At 39.3% G+C, this 19644-nt stretch overlaps 1 protein-coding gene across 3 annotated transcripts in view; it reads right to left on the reverse strand.

Annotated features, from left to right (window-relative positions):
• The window catches only part of dpysl3 (dihydropyrimidinase like 3), a 45279-nt gene that overhangs the window by 24038 nt on the left and 1597 nt on the right, over positions 1-19644 (reverse strand). For 2 of the 3 annotated variants that reach the window (XM_044222941.1, XM_044222940.1), the window contains exon 2: positions 1649-1737. In XM_044222941.1, the coding sequence (XP_044078876.1) occupies positions 1649-1737 (89 nt within the window). Of the gene's footprint in view, positions 1-1648; positions 1738-13322; positions 13510-19644 lie in introns of those variants that run through there. The other variant, XM_044222942.1, reaches the window with a different exon arrangement.

The following is a 19644-nucleotide window of genomic DNA, read 5'->3' on the forward strand; positions in this document are numbered from 1 at the left end:
GTGATTCCAGCAAACAATTCCTGAACACGGGTGGCTGATTTCTACGTTGACAAAAATATGTAAAGTTGTCACAACTTGATATTAACAGAATGGAAAAATCATGAACTTTTTGAACTGATATTTGATTTCTTGATTTTACAAAACAATGTAGGTAGTAGCTGAGAATGATTACAAATATCTAAACACTTATTTTGGCAGTGATTTTCAGTACTGGTACTTTGTCAAGCAAAGATAGACATCTTTCTGATACATTCAAATCATAAGCAAAAGAAGTTTTTAAATATAGACTGACCCCAAAACAAAGTCAGCCACGCTTGTAGCAACACATTGTCACCATGCCAACACATCAACATGTCACCCCTGTTAAAAAAAATCCTGTTGTTCAGACTTTATAGAGGAGACCAGACTGGCAGGCAGAAGCCAGTGTCTCTGTGAGTTTGCCAGCAGCCCAATGGTCCAACAGGCATCTGGGTGTTTATTATGCAGCACCAGGCTTTCTTTGGGTGCTTCTCTCTTGAGCTGCCTCACTAAGGGGCAGGGGGGACAAAGGGCCTATAACTGGAAAATCAAGTGGAAACAGAACAGGGGGGAAAGAGAGGAGAGACAGCGAGGACAGACTGATTCAAGGAGACACAGAGAGAGGGGAATTTACCCAAATTAACCTTGCCTTGTCTGATGGGGGGGGGACATGCTCATACTAGCACATAAAATTGGGGACTAGACTGGGTGTTATCACCGTACTTTGTCTTTAACCCAACCGCCACTAACACGAACCATATAAACAAGGACTCTGTTTTTGGTTCAGGTCAACCAGCAGGACACAATGTGCCTGATCAAGCAGCTTGTGCTCATGGATTTATTCTCTGAAGTTTCCATATCACTCATTCTGAAGGAAGAGTTAATTAGACTGCTATATTTAGTTTGGGTTAATTTAGATAATAATAACAATATATGCACTTGACTTGTTTCCCTGTATCACTGAGAGTGATGCAACCAGTTATACCTGTCTCAAGTTCAAAAAGTTTTATTTAACCTCCTCTTTGTATACAAATAAATTCTAATCATAATTAAACACATTAATACATTAATAATTAATCTAATCTTAAAAGGAACATTGTGACAATTGGTTATGATAATATTTTACTAACTACCTCTGTTATAGATATTTGAGAAAAATGGACTATATACACTAGGGATTTCCAGGGAACTACTTTCTGCATTTTTTGGTCAGACAGATTAAAATTATCTCTGTTACAGTGAAGGTTTTGGAAACCTATGCGTTCGTGCTTCTTGCCCCGACTGATGTCATTCATGCAGATGTCCCACATCTCTACAATGATTGGAAGTAAAGTCAAAATGGACAAAAATGTGACAATAAGGAACCGGAATTTCCCTTTAACATTTGCACAAATTCACCTGGCCAACCCATGTGATGGAATGATCAAGTTGTCTTACTTAACATTTTGCACTCATGTCAAGAGGAACTGTATTTCTCTCCAAAATACAGTATGTGAATGGGAACAGATGAGATACAAACAACTTGACTGAAGGATAGAAAATGGATGATGAGCCTCAGTGGGAGTGGAGGGATGAAAGCAAATGGGAGTGAATAAAAGCAGAGCAGAAAGGAGGACAGCGGAGGACTTACTTAATGACGCCATCTTCCATGTAGATATCGGCATGGAAGGACTGGTCATCATTCACGATCCTCCCGCCTTTGATCAGAAGCCTGTCGCTCTGTAAAGAAGTGGGGTGAGAAGAGGGGAAAATAGAAATATTATGATTCAAAGCAAATTTCTTCCAACAAAAAGATCCAGTTTGGCTTGAAACACTGTGAAGTAAAGCTTAATTGGAGGACGACCTACTATGCCAGATCACTTCTGGTCTATATCTGGACAATGTTTTTCTATTTCTCTGTAGTTAGATTATGTCCTTATTTTTCCACCCAGAGGAGATGAACAATGTTTCATTCATTCATTCATTCATTCATGGCTAGGAAGAGACGGGTCATGTTTGGGTCAGTCTTGTCCCATGCAAACACACCACATGCAGTTTAGCTATGGACCACCCTGTGGGTCTGCCTGCCCTGCTCTCCCTGTGGTCTTGTGCAGCAAAGTAGTTTGATTCCCCCTGCAAGCAACCCATATTTGCATCAACATTTTTGTGATATCCTTTTTTGTCATTTTACAACACAGGGTTGTACAATAAAATGTAAGGTAGACCCTACATGTTACACACACATAGAACATATATACAAATATATAAATTTAGAATAGAATAAAATTAAATTTAAATAAAACAATATATACATTTATATAATCAGAATCAGAAATACTTTATATATATGTATATATACACAATATATATACATTCATATACATATATATGAATTTGCATGCATTTGGCATACATGTATCACTGTTTTGACTTCCTGGTAGGTGTGGCATTTTTAATAGTCAACCCATTTTAAATTAGAAATGATCATTGTCACTGTCATCGTAGTATCTGCCTTCCAGCTTGCAAAGATAAAATTTACTGGTACGAATATTGACTGGGTAAATCTGGGAGTGCCAGTTTGGTCACATGTACGCTTCACAAAATCAGCAACTAGCAGGTACAGGTATAAAAATAGAGAGAGCAGCTTTCACTGTTACTTATATTTCCCTGCGGTAAAATTACCTGTCATGGTGATAACATTTGGGAGGATGGCAGTTTTCTGTTGGAAGCAGAACTGAAGCTGCTTTTAAGGACTGATCATGGATTAACATCTTAACCGCGTTTATCCAGATTTTGTTATGCAACAATACTGACTGTGGATGTCATTTTCTCCAGTATACTCCATTTATCCAACAGACCAAATGCAATCGGCAATATCAATCCTTATCACTGAAAGTGATGCACACACACAAATAAAACTGCAAAGCATTGTCGCATCTGAGGAACCGCTCAACCTCACATCTCATAATGTGGTCTGATCTGGGCATTGCCATGACGCCACACAGTCAGACATCAAATCTGCTGCTGCTGCACCACGGACTGACTCTAGCAGGCCGTTGTCATGGCGACGGGTTGACTGCAGGGAGACAGACTAGAGAGGAGGGGAGACTGGGCGGCTGGTTTTGCTGACTTGTTGGATAGCTAGTTCAGTGAACAAATGGCTGTTGAACAGGGTGGAGGGCTACATGGATAGAAGGGAGTTGTTGGTAGGTCGATGGGCAGTTGTCTGGGTGATCTGTGGGCAAACTGTTCATTTAAGCTTGTGGTTAATCGACTGGCCACATGAAGATAGGCTGAAACAATAAGTCAATGGAGCAAAGTGTCTAGAGCTGAAACAATTAGTCAATTAATCAACTAGCCGATCGACAGAAAATTATTCTGCAATTATTGTGATAATGGATTCATTGTTCAAATCATTTTTCAAGCACAAACGCTCAATTTGCTGGTTCCAGCTTCTCAAATGAGAAGACTTGCTGTTGTTCTTTGTCTTATTGGATACTAAATTGACTTTCTTTGGGTTTTGAAGACGTCACTCCGCTGATACCGTCATGACAATGCCGTTTGCTGCTGCAGCTCCTTCCACCAACCCCACCCTCCTCCTTATGTGTTAAGCTTTGGCACTGATGATTTAACAAAAAAATGCAATGTTCATGTATGTGTTTATTAAGGGGGATTCGTTCTCCCAGCAGAATCCCTGTTGCTACTCGGATTCTTTAAGAAGTCTTTTTTCCCCACCAATTGTAACTGCACAATCATTTGCCATAAATGGTCAATTCCCTGAAGTAAGTGCATCTGACCCAAAATACATTTTATACAGAAATGATGGTAATCAATAAATCATTTAAGTCATTTATCAAGCAAAATCTATAGTATCTATGTGGATAAAGAAGATAGTTCCTTCAAAGACTCTGTAATATCACACTCTATAAAATGGCAGGACTCAGGTCCTCGCCCTGCTAAGAGAGACAGACTTCCATATTTTCCCATCAGCACATGTGTGCAGGGATTTACACTCCTGGCTGTGGACCCAGTGTTTCATCACTATAATGAACTGCAGCCACTCCTTCACATGTCAGAAAAAAGGAAAAAGCATAATACGGTTTTGTATGTGGCTCAAATGATACAAGCTCAATATCTGCTGAGCTCATGAACATACGCAGTGTGTGTATCACTGTGTCTTTGAGTTTGTGTGTATGTGATGTAGATGGTGATGGAGTAGTGTGAAACAGAACACAGAGCCTTCCCAAGCAACCACACCCTGAAGCAACACATTACAAGACACAGTCATCAGTGGCTGGAACATAGCACCGGCATAGATCATACTGTAGAGCACGCTGCCCTAAAACTGTCGCTCATTAGCTCTGAGACAATTCCTTGGACATACTGTAATATGATTCTAAGTCTGATGTAGATAAGAAAAGACACTTTACATATAAGTCAGCACCTTAAAATCAACTACCAGCTTTGACAATACTTAGAAGAAATGACCTACATTTGAATAGTATAGTGATTACAATTTTAGTAGCCGATTTATCCATTAGTCAATCAACAATTTAAAAAAAAGCATTGACAACAATTTTGATATTTTATTAATTGTTTAAGTCATTTAGCAAGCATAAATGCCCAACAGCCACTGTTTCCAGCTTCTTGGATTTGAGGAATTGCTGCTCTTTTCATTTTTTTTTTCTAAACTGAATATCTTTGTGGAAAAAAAACAATCTAGGGCTGCAACTAACAATTATTTTCATTATTGATTAATCTGCAGATTATTTTCTCAATCAATCAATTAGCAAATTTAGTCTAAATAGCTTGTTTTGTCCAATCAACAGCCCAAAACCTAAATTTATTCAATTTACTATCCTACATCCTCACATTTGAGAAGGCGAAACCATGAATGTCTGATATTTATGCTTGAGAAATGACAAATCGATTGAAAATTGATTATCGTTTCAGTCATTTAAGAAGCAAAAATGCTAAACATTTACCGCTTACAACTTCTGAAATGTGAGGATTTGTTGTTTTTCTCTGTTTTGTATAATTGTAAACTGAATATTGGGTTTTGGACAGTTGGTAGGAGAAAACAAGAAATTTAATATTTTCTGTCATTTTATAGACTGAATGATTCATTGATTGATGAAAAAAAATCAGTCATGAAAATAACCACTAGTTGCATACGGTAATAATAGAGTACAACCCAGCAATACTACCTGCTCTCATCAACTGCATCAGACGAGTAAAGATTTTTTATCTGATTTATAATACTGCAGTGAGGGGTGTGCCCTCATGCATGGGTGCCTTACTGAAGTGCTTTAGCAGTCTCTCTCTCTCTCACACACACACACACACTCATATTCCTCTTTGTCAGTTTCTGCCCACTCTCCCCACTGGCATGCAAGAGACCACAATCATTTGACAATCAATAGCTTTCCATTTCCATTACAACCCAGCAACTGTCAGTCTGCTAATTTCAGTATTCCCCAGTTAGTGCATCTGCCACAAAAATCCATAATTAGAACTAGACTAGTTATTTCCAGTCAGTGGAAAACTAGATGTTAAAACACTTATTTGAACAACTTAAATTATCATTCAAAAATGTAATGGTATAGATCTTTTTGAATGGCAACCAAACTGTCAAAGAATTTCAAGAACACATAACTTAAATCTAACTGGTCGTACTGTTTGGCAAGGCAGTATGGGTGACCAAACTGTCAAGCTTTGTCAAAGACACATAATCTGAGTCAGGAGTTTTTTTAATAAACACTTCTTAATCTCACTTCATAAATCTAAATGCAGACCTAGCATTCGTTGTGGCTTTTTCCAGGAATTAATGACAGACTGTCACATTTGCTAGTGCTCATGTCATTCGACCACAAACAGCAATGATACACTCCCAACATTTCACAGAAAATATAGCAAGTGAGAGCATGTTGTTTCCCAATACTGCCACAGTTATGAAGTCAATGGGTTTCAGAATTTATCTAGGATTTTGTCATATTTTTCAAAAATGATTTCTCAGCATTTCTGCATTATTCTAGAAAAAAAGGACTATGACATGTGTCAAAATGTGTTTGACTGTAAGTGGGGATATCATGGGTATGCACCGCAACCAATCCTACCACCAGGAAGTCCTCCCATCAACTTAGTTCATTAAGTTTTTACGATTTCATATTATAACAATTTTCTTCGCTGTGTAACAGAACTCAAACTCTTGTGTCTGTGTAACCATGTGTGCTATTATGTGGTTATGGGGATAAACCTAACCATTTGTTACAACATTAACGAGAAAGCACCATCCACATAATGAACACATACCACATTCATAATGCTGTTTGAATCTCTGTTGCAGCCCTGACTTTGGAAAGGACGATTTAATGGCATTCAGTGGTTGTTGTGGTATTCACATGACAGAGTCCGACATCTGAGATGGGACTGGATGCCCACTAGTGTTTCAAGATGGTGGATTCAAAACAATTATAACATCACAGTGTACATATATGTGATGTGCACCTTATGACTGACTTTGATCCAACAAGTTTTGATGAGCAGCTAGAGTGATGACCAAATAATAAAGGAAAGCCCAAAGTCTTATGGAGCTGTTGTTATTACGATACATGATCACCTCTTAAATGTAGTGAACTTGTACTTTGTTTGGTAATGTTGCCTTGTTGCCTAATGTTGTGGCAAATGTATGATCTGACCATGGATACTGAAGACTTGCTACTGCCTTCTCTAGCGCAGCTGTTTCCACCATAATGGATATTGATTTCAGTTGATTCTTGCCCACACCTCCCCCCTATATCCTTGTGACATTGATTTCAACCAGTTTATATTCTCTACCTTGTTTTAAAACTTTTTCTTGGTTACTGTCCCCCACAACAAAATCAGGAAAAGGGATTTACATCGGTCATAGTCTGCCTGCTCAAGACACTGATCAGAATTTCGTAAAGCGTCCAGCTTATGCCGCTGGTTGTATTTTCATGTTTTCCTGTGAAAAGAACTTGGTTAACACAGCTCTGCCCTAACCTACTTGTGCACTAGGATTTGTGAAAAATACCTTGATCCATTCAGAGATTGTATCAGTTGGTTTTGGACTGGAAGAGGCAACTCTCAAACTGGGACAAACCCACTGACCAGACATTGACCAAAAATAGTGATTTTCTGGGTTTCCCAGAATAAGCAGCTACAGTGGTAAAGAACAGCTACAGAGCCTGCAGAGGTACAATCAGACTGAAGAGCCTACATGTTTATCTCTTTCTAAAGAGATTCATTTAAATTGCTCGTACACTGTGTTGCATTCTTCAGTTTCAGGCATTCTGCCTAAATGTACAAGAAAATACAACAAAAAGGAAGTATTTTCTACTATTTGTTTTGTTCAAAGCTTATATTCTGTTAATGTCATGTTAACTTAATTTTAAACTATGCCACAACATGCTTGAATCACCTGTTTTTGTCATCTCATCTCATTACAGAGTTACTTGAGACATGTTTGTTTTTGGAAAATTATTTTTCAAAAACTAGTAACATAATTATATTAGACCACAAAGATTCATATTAGCTTAAAATAGAAAAATAAATTACTCTTGGTTTTGTGTGGGATTTGATTTTGGGTTAGAATATTTACACAAGACATCAATGATGAATCCTAATTTGCTCTGACTTTCCAGGGTCACTGACCATGTCCTTGTTTGTCAGTCATGTCGCTGTTACAGCATAATCTCACTGGAAGAGCTGTACATGGCAGCCATTGGAAATAATGAACTGTATAGGTGTGTTCATACAGGAAATGGAACACGAATTTGGCCGCTGAACTGTTCAATCCGTGTCTATTCGCCAAGCTGTTACCAGCCAAAAAAACCCTGAAACAAACTGTGCAGTGCAAACAGATGTACCAAAAAAAACACAACCTACACAGCTGTAGAGTCAAATAAATCTATATAAAATATCTCATTTAAAAAAGATAAAATGCCGTTTCACCAAAGATCCAATGAAGCAAGTCACAAAGGCATTCAGCTGACCCTGAATGATGGAAACATAGAAAAGAAATGCAGCACTGAGACAGCTTGAAAGGTCAGAGATGTGTTTTTGTGAGATTTCTGTATTGATTTATGGATAAGAAATAACTCCAACCATCACAAATGTTTCTTACTTATCGCCACTTCCATATGTGTACTTGCTTATGTGTGTGTGTGCATGACTGTGACCTACTCTCAATATTTTGGTGCTGGGTAAACAGTAGAGGATTTGATGTTTTACTACTGTAAATTACAGAGTGCCAATGCCTATTATTAATCTAAAATTCTAGAAATCTGTAAGGTTTAGGAAACTGTGTGCTTCCAGCTGCTTTACTCTCCTGATGCATTGTAAAATAATTTGAAGTCATTGGAAAAAAGCAGTTAAGCCCTTTTTACCTTCCACAGCAGCATCTTCCCTCGAGTGCTGACAAACTCATCTAGTAAAATTCTGGCAACAAAGTAATTCAACTCTAAAAAAACTAAGCACCAAAAATAAAGCACTTCTCCCTGCACAGGAAACTGTCATTTTCTGTTACACAAGCCAGCAGTAATCAAAAATAGACGGCAGGATGTTGTTCTTGTACTACTACGCTGATATGCACTGACAACTTTTTTCCACTTCCACCAGACTGGAGGGAGAAGCACTCATAAACCAGGATGCAAATTACTAATAGCCACTCCTCTGTCCTCAATGAGTGGGAATGGTCCCAGAAAACTCCGCGGCCAAAGGGGCTGAAAGGACATTAGAGGAGACCTCCATTAGCTGTGAAGGAGACCCTTGCGTAGGTGGAGAGAGCAGCGGGGAGGCAGGCAGGGACCAGTGAAAGAGGGAAGTCATCCTGAATGTGCACCAGTGCCTCTGCTTCAGCTGTGTTGCCTAGCAAGCAAAAATATTTACTCTTTATCCAAAACTGCACAGGATTTTTTTCACATTCTGGAAAAGTGAAAACAACAAGACATATCAATCTAAATTAATTGCCGCTGCTCATGCCAGCCACGGTCATACAGAAATCCTGCTTGTCTGGAATGTTGATCTTGTGATAGGCTGGAGTAGTGTAACCGTGTAACCATGGCGACAAAAAAAACCCATATGGATCTGATTGAGCCAGACAGGTTGAAAAATTATACACTCTCTCAGTCAAGAAGTGTGAGAAGTGCCTGTTTGTGTGTGACAAATCACATCCCCACCCGACAAACCAAACAGGGGTTGTATTTTCCTGCCATCACAACTGTATGTTGGTCGCCATGGTGAGTCGCACGGCAACGTCTGGGTGGCCACAGGGTATTTTGTTTGCACTCAAGCCCACTTTGCTGCAGCCTGCGTGGTGATGGCACACTCTGGTGTGGCGGAGCCCTGTTTTGTGGTGCGTCAACAAGGGGGAACGGGTTTCATTTCCCGGGCAGAGCCGCCGTCTACTGGCCATGTATCATGCCCACAGATGCTCGTTCCAGCTGGAGGGGATTACTGATGACATGTACCAGCCTGGAACAACACTGAGGCTGCTGTGAGTGGTATGAGGGAAGGGAAGAACCACACCTAGAAATCTGACAGAGCCACTCTGGCAGAGAGCAGACTTAAGGAAACAGCTGGAATAGAACGGACAGGCATGGAAATACAGAAGGAAAGTCTGGGAGGAGAGGAGGGTTATAAGCAGGTATAAAGCCATTGTGTGGCAGTATGCACTTAAAATGATTTTATGATATCGGTACTTACTGGAGAGTTGTTTATGCACTGTGGGATGGCTGTTCAAAACTATACGTTTTACATGTTAAATTAAGTGAGTGTGGATTTTTACAAAGTTAAAGAAATACGACAGCTGCTGTCCTCAGTGATGGAGCAAGCTGCAACTTTTCAGAACCACCTTTTAAACCTACATTTTATGCTCGAAAGACTGGTTGAGTGACCTGCTCTAACTGATAGTTTCTCTGGCCAATGTCACCAACATTATACCTACAGGATTACAGTGTTTATGTCTTCAGGATTGCAGAATTATTTTCTAATCGCTTCAAGTTCTAATACTTAAAATGTTCATTCTATCAAACCCCATTTTTGATACTATTATGGCCAGACTTTTTTTAGCAATAGCCATTCAATATATTTGCATTCTGTTATTGCCTTTCTATATAGCAGTTTGCACTGTTACTTTCCTGTGCAGGATTCAAATTGCGTTTTTGGCACACAAGTGATTCACAGGAAACGATTAATGCATGTACTGGATGTGACACAAAAGACGCTGCTGTTGTAATCCAATTGTAAGTTGAGTATTACTTCCATCTTTAGGCTTCTTTCCTAAAACAACATGACACAATGAATCCTCTCAGCTTGTTTAGGTGAGCTATAAACAGATACGGAAGTTTTTCTGTTCTATTTGTGAGTAGCCGCTCAAGGTCTGTTTGCTGCCCCCAGTGGTTGATACAGGTATTATTGCGAACAAGTCCTCCAAATGAAAGGACAAAATATGTTGTTTGTCCATGCCCTCTAGAACGACACACATAAGTGTTTTCTGATGTGACCCCTGTCGGTAGGATGATCATTTGCCAGTACCCTCCAAATCTTATAAATCACTGTTAAATAAATTCAATTTTATGATGACACTATGGTTAAGCTTGGGTACAAAAACAACTTGGTTAGGTTTACGGAAAGGTCATGGTTTGGGTTAAAATCCCTACTTCGCTAAGGTTAGAGGAACTTCGTCATTATGGTTACAGTAATAACCATGTGGTTAGGGAACGATCGTGGTCATGCTTTAAAAAACTACTTTCACTCTCAGTTGGAAACGGGAAACAAACTGTGTTCTTCTTTGTTAAAGTTTGATGTTTTGTGGACCCATCCTTCCAGCCTGACCTCCTCCCTATGCAGACGTTGTCGCTCTATAATAATGTCCCCCGACTTCCTCTTTTGCTCTTGTCATAATTACTATAGTCGCTAGAGGGCTTTGTCACTTGAACGTAAACAGATGTCGTTTTGGGGCATTTGCTGAAAAGACTGATGCTGTTGTTCTTCCTGGGTGGACATTGTAAACGAATACATGTGTTTGTGTTGTATTTCTGAGTAGCCACTCAAGGCGTGTTTGCTGCCCCCAGTGGTTGATACAGGTATTATTTGCAACAAATACTGTGTCTTGTACGGTCTTGTATTGTTAAAACGCACTTGCATTACCACCAGAAATCTGAAGGATTATATCTTTAATCTGTTGGAAAAAAGACTGGACTAACGATGGTATGTTGAGAGCAAATACTAATTAAAGTGGTAAAGCAGTGTGAAAACTGGGCTTCATTACATCATGTTTGAAAGCCAATGAATTAGTCCCCTGTGAACTGAAGTGGTGTGAAACCACCTTATCTCTTCTTGGTCAAGGACATCAATGAGATACTTTGTCCTGTGGTAGCAGCTGAATGTCAGTCTAGTTAACACATTGGTTACAACTGGGTGGAGCTCGCCTTTGCAGATTACAAGAATCTCCCAACTGAAAAATTTAACTTCAGTACCCAGATAGCATGTATCTTGAGGCCATCAGACTACACACAACTCACTCATGTTATGAATTATTCCAGTGCGTGATTTCTTGCCTCACTATCAAACTAAGGAGACAGATCTTATCTTAGTGAGTCTAGTGCTATGTGTTGCAGCATCACTTACTGAATTTGTCTGGTTATGTGGGTGTTTTGACATAAATATCATGCCTTTTGCGGGTTTAACACCCCCAAAATTCTACCATAAAAGAAAGAAACACAGAACACAGAACCTCTCTGATGGGGGTTGGTAAAGTTAAAATTTCCATCCCTATAATGACTGTGTGAAACATGCCATGGAAAATTCTGGCCCACTTTAGCATATTATAGAGACATGCCCTACTTTAAGAGTAATGACATCAAGACACTGTGCTCAGAATATGGATTCACAATATAAAACCTCTACAGGCCAAAGCTACCCCAGTCTTCCCAAAAATCACCCCTTTGGTGTAATATCAGCTGAGGAGACGAGACAAAGGCTGTGTCTCCCACAGCCGAGCAACACACCCCTGACTGCAGCCTGCGCTGCAACAATGAAAACTGGAAGGCAGGCATTTCAGACTCTCACACACACACACACACACACACACACACAGGAGGAGGGAGTGGGAGAGGTTTCTCTGCAGTTGTAACACACACCAGCACCCAGCTGGCTGGCTGTGTAACACCAACCTGTCCTGAATTCAACCTCCACCCTAGATGCTCTGACAGGAGTCCTGAATCTTTCTCCTTCTCCTGATGCAGGACTACAAGTCCCCATTACAAGGCTGGCTTATCACAGCTCATCACAAATGGGCTTGTATTTCCCCCACCTCTCCTTTTCCTCCTCTCCCTCTCACTCTCCTCTGCACCAGTCTGCAACATGAACAGTAGTCTGTAGTCTGCAGGGCACAAATTTCATTCTTAACATTATAATACATAAGGCCCTTTGTGGATATAATGAGCTGGTGCACAAGTATTGCAAATCATTTTACACTACTCACTGTTGTTCAGTTGTTTGCAAACTAATAGCCACAATATAATTAGGCTTATAGTATCATTAGTTTAGGCTACTTTATGTCACTAAAAACATTGTGCATCAAAATGGCAAGAGAGGCTCATTGAAAAAGAGACTAACATCACTGTTCAACAGCCTCCCATATCAGTGATCAATTAGGCCCGAAATCATGTCCATAAGAGAGACAGGGCTGAACACATTCTTATCAAAATGGCTAAAAGGTGATTCTTTTCGCATGATGTGCATTGAACAACACAGTAGGCCTAATCATTTATTTTTTTTGTTAAATGTAAGGGAAAGGTAGGGGGAATGGATGGCCTATAAAGCACATTAATGCAATATTCTGATGATATACTATCAAAATACATTTAAAAATTAACATTAAGTACGATGGGGTCACCATAAACTCACAGTGATGCACTGCAGACAGCAGAGGTACCTGCAGGAACATTACAGTGATATTTTTATGGGCGAGCCGGCTCGCCACACGCATGGATCCCCTCAACAAAGAAGATGCAGGACACCTTTAAGAAAACGCCTCATCTCCCTGCCTGACTGTCACTATGGCAGCCAGTCATGCCATTTCATAGTGCGTATTTTTTCCAGCGGCTACCTGCAGTCAAGTCGGACAATAGAAAGAAAATGTAGGCTAAAAGCCCCGCGTCGTGCCGGTGGCCGCAAATATGTTTGATACATCGCGGCGGCGCTGTGAAACGGCAACGCGAAACACTAATGCAGTGATTTGCAACAGCACGCATCAAAGTTCCCCCAGCCGATGGAGCAGAAATAACTGTTTTACTCACTGTGATCTTCGGGATGTTCTTTTTTCCTTGATAAGACATTTTTCGTTCGGTTCAAATTAAGCTTTGAAAAACGATATTCCCTCTTTACGGATGCTGCAGCGGCCCTCGCCTGGATGGGAGCTTCAGGGAATGGTCGCTCCTATGTCAGTGCGATGTAAAGTGCCTCGCAGAGTGCTATAGGAGCGTCTGTGGTTCAGTCACCCGGCCCCTCCCTCAATAGGCTCAATTGGAAAGAAGCGATGTCACAATCTTTCCACCGGAGGGCGCAGTGGAGCAGCTGGAAAACAGCCTCCAACCAGCATCCAGCTGTCTGCATGTCTGAGCTGTCACACATTTTTCTTACATATACTGTACACAGCATATATCCGATATTAGTCATTGACCTTTCAGAGATGTTTTGTGCCTCAAAAATAGCAAATTAAACTGAACTAGCTGGTTTAAAATTCACCAGTCTGTGGTCTATTCTGTATCTGTGCATCACTGCCAAAGTCACTAAGGGGGTTAATTGATCAGAGTAGAAGGACAGTAATAATTAATTGATTAGAAGGGAGCATGTGGCATTATTTAGGAAGAAGCAAAAGCATGACTCTCTAATCCCTGCAGGGTAGAAATCACCATCATTATACTCGCTATTGTCATCCTCATTATCAACATTAGGTACTGAAATGATTCATTTATTTTATTTATTCACCATACAAGCATATACAGAATGAATACACTTTTAACATTACCAGTTACATACAAGGAAGGATAGCATGACCAAACTTGTGTTTTTAATGGAATTCTGAAGTTGTCAAAAGTTTAAATAAAAAGAAAAACTGTAAAACAGACACACACATTTAGATTTTAAATTTAAACATGTTCAGATGTCTTATTTCATAAACACAAGCAAATCTGCTTAGATAAGATGTACATAAATGACTGTGAGTAAATTCGGGATCACATTTTTTAAGAGTGTAAATCTTTACCAATTATAACCTAAAGATTTTGGTGTTTTGTTTTTCTGAACACAGAGGAGGGGCAAAATGTGCAGCTGTCACAAAGCCTGCCCACCACATTACACACCCCACATGTCTACTCACCATGGCACACACACACACACACACACACACAGAAAGAAAGACTCTCTCCCTCTCTCTGCATGTCCCCACCCAGCCATGTGTCTCTTTTGTTTGGACCTAAAGTGGATCCCCCTTTACTCCTCCATCGTTTCCTCCACCACGCCCCTCCTCAGCATTAATGCACCCATAATGAGTAGGCATGTGACTGAGGGTGTGCCTGTGCATGTGTGTGTGATAGAGATTTACAGCAGAAGATTCAGTGTAAAGTCTAAAGGTTTTCTGAAAAAAAATGACAGCACCTCATCTCTCTTTTAAGTTTAGTTTTAGCATAGTTATGTGGAAGCTATATTGAAAAATCATTAACCTTGTGATTAATATCATATGCTGAATATCTCATCTTTTTAGGCCTATACAAGGTGTTTATTGTGAGATTTTGATGAGACAGTCATATACAGTATATTCATAATGTAGGTGTAAAGTCTCATATTTTGTAAGTGTGGTTACATCTATTTGTGTCAATGCATTAAGTGTGTGTGCATACATGTGCCTGCACAATGTCTAGATAACTCTGTGTTAATATATTCAAGTGCACATGATTGTTCATGAAGTCATACAAATTGTATATCACATTTACTACATATTTTCAAATAACATATCTTTTAAACATTTAAATGTAGTATCTCGCCTTAAACATTTCTCTGCAGTCTCAAATTCTATATATTGGGAGGAGAAACACTTTAAAAACTGATATATTTTTTCATATAAATTAATAGACACTGATTGTTTTCCTCCTGCCTTTGGCTACAAACAGGAGGACACAGTGCCTGCATGCTGACACGTCCTTTCATGGCAGTGAGTCAGTAAGTTATTACCTCAGCATTTCCAGGCCTTGGAGAATGCATCAACAACACACTTCGAGTTTGCAGGCCTGCTACCTCTGCAGACCACATTAACCAGCTGACACTGACAGACAGACAGGACTCAGACAGATCAAGGATGCAGAAAAGACTCTGTCAGATCATCAAAGCTGCACCAGCAGACTTAGCTCCTTGGTGGCCCCAAATGGAAAAGAAAACTGATAGACATTTTCCTTAATACCCAGGAATCATATTAAATTACATGTACAGATTATCATGGTCATGTTTACTACCCTGGCTAATGTGTGATTACTTCATACCAAAGGATACCAGAAAATTAAGGAAGGCAAAAGACCTAGTGTGACACTTACGCTCACTGCCGTTTTTCTGTCAAAGTTTTGAACTTTATGCTTAGGAGATTTCATTTATGAGTTTCTCTGGGTGAAAAAGGCAACATATACACCAGCAGAAGAATTCCATTTGGGTAATGGGACAAATCTGTGAGGAATTACAGGGGTAATTCTGCAATTAAGTAATGCATTTCGAAAATTGGGGATTAGACAGACTAAAAAAAGATGGTCAACATCAAAGCAGCAGAGGCTGAGATATCCTCAGTCCCTCATATGAGTCAAGCTCCAAAAGCACTGGATCCTACATTTCCCATAATGCAACTCGTTGTACATTGCATTGTAATGTGGGAAACGGCCACGTTTTTCTCAATTCACACTCCAGTATGTAACGCAGTCTTTCTGTTATAAATTTAAAGTCTCAAAACCCAAGCTGAGATAACCCTGATGACATCATTATGACATCATCAGGGTTATTTTTTTTACCAGACCTGACATAGCTCATCCAAGCCACAGAAGACATAATACAACTGGCTGAGTAGTACTCACCATGACTAGTAAAATGAGCAGTATGTGTAAAATTGGTACAGTTCCCCTTCAATTACTGTGCATTGATGCTCTCAGTATCTTTCTGTGAATCAGATTATAAGAAAATGTTTTACCTACTGCAGCTTTAATAACTCCCTATGCATTCATAAATTACTAATAATGCTTGTGGCTCACATGCATAGGTAGATGTGTTCATATGGACAAGCTTAAATGTGTCAGTGTATGTGCATGTATGTTTACTGTGTGTGTGTGTATGTCAGTGTATAAAGTGCTCATCCCAGTCTGACCATGTATTGTGCAGAATGTGTTAGACAATGTCAGAAGAATAAGCATGTCCTGACTCTGTTGTCAGTCTGATGTCTTCAAACAGTTTCCAAACTAAGCTAAAAACACATACAGCCTAACTCTCTGTCTGGTGATTTCTGCTGAATCATCTAGTCCCTCAGGAGGGGCAATATTGCAGTTCAGTATCAGGCCACATGGGGGGAAATTGGCTACCTGCCATACTAAAGATGTCTACTGTACATAGATGCTTAGAGGAAAAACACAATTTTATACCATGATGGACTGTGGCAGTAAAGGCTGTTAAAGGCCAGATACAGATTACATTCAGAATTCAGGAGAGAGAAAGTAAATATATTATTAGGATGAGTGAGGATTCAAATAGGTTAGTTACGGTGCGTACACCAGCCCAGTCCCAAAGTGTCTGCTGTCAGGCTGTGAATCAATAACAGCACAGGAATCACTGAGGTGTAAATGATAAGGACAAACCATTAAGGACAAACTCAAAATAGTGAAAAATAGATATTTTACTTTATATTTTAGTATATTTTAGATCATTTATCAATATTCTCCAATAAACAGAGCTTTGTGGCTTCAGTCTGTCCCCTACATAACAGGTCTGTAACTCTTCTGCTTGCTGCTGAGTCTCCAATGAATCAATGTTGGGAGACAACAGATAAGAGATTTGCCACCACAGCAGAAACAGCTGCACACAGTCTTGTTTTATGTGATAAGACTTGGATCAAGCAGTATTTAAGTTGCAGAAACAATAAGTGGGACTTGCATCATAGGGCAATACAATACAGTGCCAGAGTGTTTAGACATTCACAATCATTTATTAAACAGACTTTAAGTGATGATCTAGGAAATTTCTAATGAATGAGTCTCTCACGTTTTTTGGACATAATAGATTCTGCTGCCAAAATCATAAAAGCTCATATCACCAGAGCTGATTAGGTGTTTCTCAAGATAAATACGCACACAAGAAGTGTTGCTTTCCAAAGACATTATAGGCTGTCTCGTAATTAAAGTACATAGTGCAAACACTCCAACAACGTTACCACAATCAAGAAAAACAAAACTTCCCCGGTCACCTCTTTAAATATATGACACTGCTTTGTCATTGGTATCTTCTAAAGAAATACACACTGTTTAGTGTCATTCGAAACATGATTACAGTGAACACAATCGCTGCTGCTGCTGCTGGTGATTTCAGACCAGAGTTGACGTCAGGCTGATGATCCGTTTATGGATTTAAGCAGACAATCACATTTTATTAGATTCTATTTGACCGTAATCTATGACATATTGTATTACATCAGATCATTCCATGATGTTTAACTCTTTCCTTCTCCTTGTGAAAATCAATTTACTCCATTCATGCTTCATATGAGTATATGTGTGTGCCAATATGTGGCCAGCCATGCAATCACTAATTGGTAAACATCCTCACATCTTTCCTCTCTAAGCCATAATTGCAAGTGTGTGTGTGTGGGCGGGTATTATAATGTTGTGGAGACATAAATCTGTTTACACAGTCACATTGGTGACTTGGCTTCCTTATGGGGACAAAATGCAAGTCCCCATGACGTAAATCACTACATTTTAGAGTGAAGACTTGGTTTAAGGTTAGGGTAAGGTTATGTTTAGGTTAAGGTTAGGGTTGGGGTTAGGTTTAGGTTTAGGCAAGTAGTGGTTAGGGTTAGTGTAAGTCTCCAGGGAATTAATGTAAGTTAATGCAATGTCCCAGAAAGTGATGGAAACACGACTGTGTGTGTCTGCAAGAGCCAGAGAGAGAGAGAGACATGAATCATCATTTTTGGTGCGCAGAGAGTGATCTCAGTCGGACATTAGAAGAATCAACTTTCCTACTCACAACAAGTGTCATTTAATAGAGGATGTAGTAAATATTCAGTGTGCCTGCTTGGTATCACATACAAATATTATCTTCTTCTTCATCTTCTTCTTCTTCTTCTTCCATACACCTTTTTTTGCCCACACTTTTGGAGTCAGATACAAATATAATACGTCAAAACAGGTGGCATGATGAGAAGTGTTATGGTATGAATTTTGGCGGCTTTTCATACTTTATACTTCATTAAAAGTATCTCCACATTTTGAACTTTACTGTCTTAAATCAGTTTTTTGATATAACAACGACAAAAAAAACTAATTTACTGTTGATTTCATTGAGAAAAAATTAAAAAACATGTTTTCTGCAAGAATAATGACAAAGACAGACTTGAGGATAAATCCTTTTGTTTTTTTTATTTTTGTCATTGTTGCTCTAATTACTGAATTTGGTTTTTAGATGGTGACATAGTTTCAACAATTTGCTTCACTTTGCTCTGTTTCATTCCATGGTGCTGAAACATTAAAACCCAGCCACTCATTTAATCTCTCTCTATGGTGCCACATACACATATGACATCATTAAAACACGTAGCTCATTGAGGACACCTATGACAACAATAGGCCTTTTTTGCTGAAGACATTATAAAAATAAATGAATAATCATTGAATTACATTTAGCTTCTTTGGTTTCAGGGTGCTGGTATTGTGCATGCTGCCTCACTGTCACACTGTCACGACTTACTGGGACACTTGAATAGAACAAAGCCAATGTCAATGCTTTTCTTACTGCTATGCTTCTCTATCTTGCATATAGTTTTCCAGAAATTTGCTTTGTCATACTGAAAGTATTTAATGTGTTACCACACTGTACTGAACCACATATTGGTTTAGATAATGGGCCTCTACTAACTAACTTCTAAACAGCCACAGCCACCATAATAATCAACTCATGCATGATAGCAACCAAACAAAATCACTATAGGAGCTATTCCAAACACCCACCAAGAACACCATTGCAATCATTCCAACCACCTAATGCCATAGCAACCACCCAGAACACCACAGCAACCACCTGAAAACACCCTAGCGACCACCATGTTAGCAACCGTTCACTCAAAATGAAGGAAGACAAAACATTATAAATACCTTTTGGTTTTATTCAATATATCATAGAAAAGGTTTCAGTCGTAGTCATCTGGACACTGTTTTCAGAATCAAGACGTTTCGGCTCCCATCCGGAAGTCATTCTCAATATACCTCATAAGAACCTTAAACTACAGCCTCAACAAAAACAGAATAATATGATAAAGTTGGAATCTATTTCAGGTGTTCTCTATTACATTGTATTGACTGTAATTAGGTGTTTCTAATA

The sequence above is a fragment of the Siniperca chuatsi genome, linkage group LG14 (genome assembly GCF_020085105.1).
Source record: "Siniperca chuatsi isolate FFG_IHB_CAS linkage group LG14, ASM2008510v1, whole genome shotgun sequence".
NCBI lineage: Eukaryota > Metazoa > Chordata > Actinopteri > Centrarchiformes > Sinipercidae > Siniperca > Siniperca chuatsi.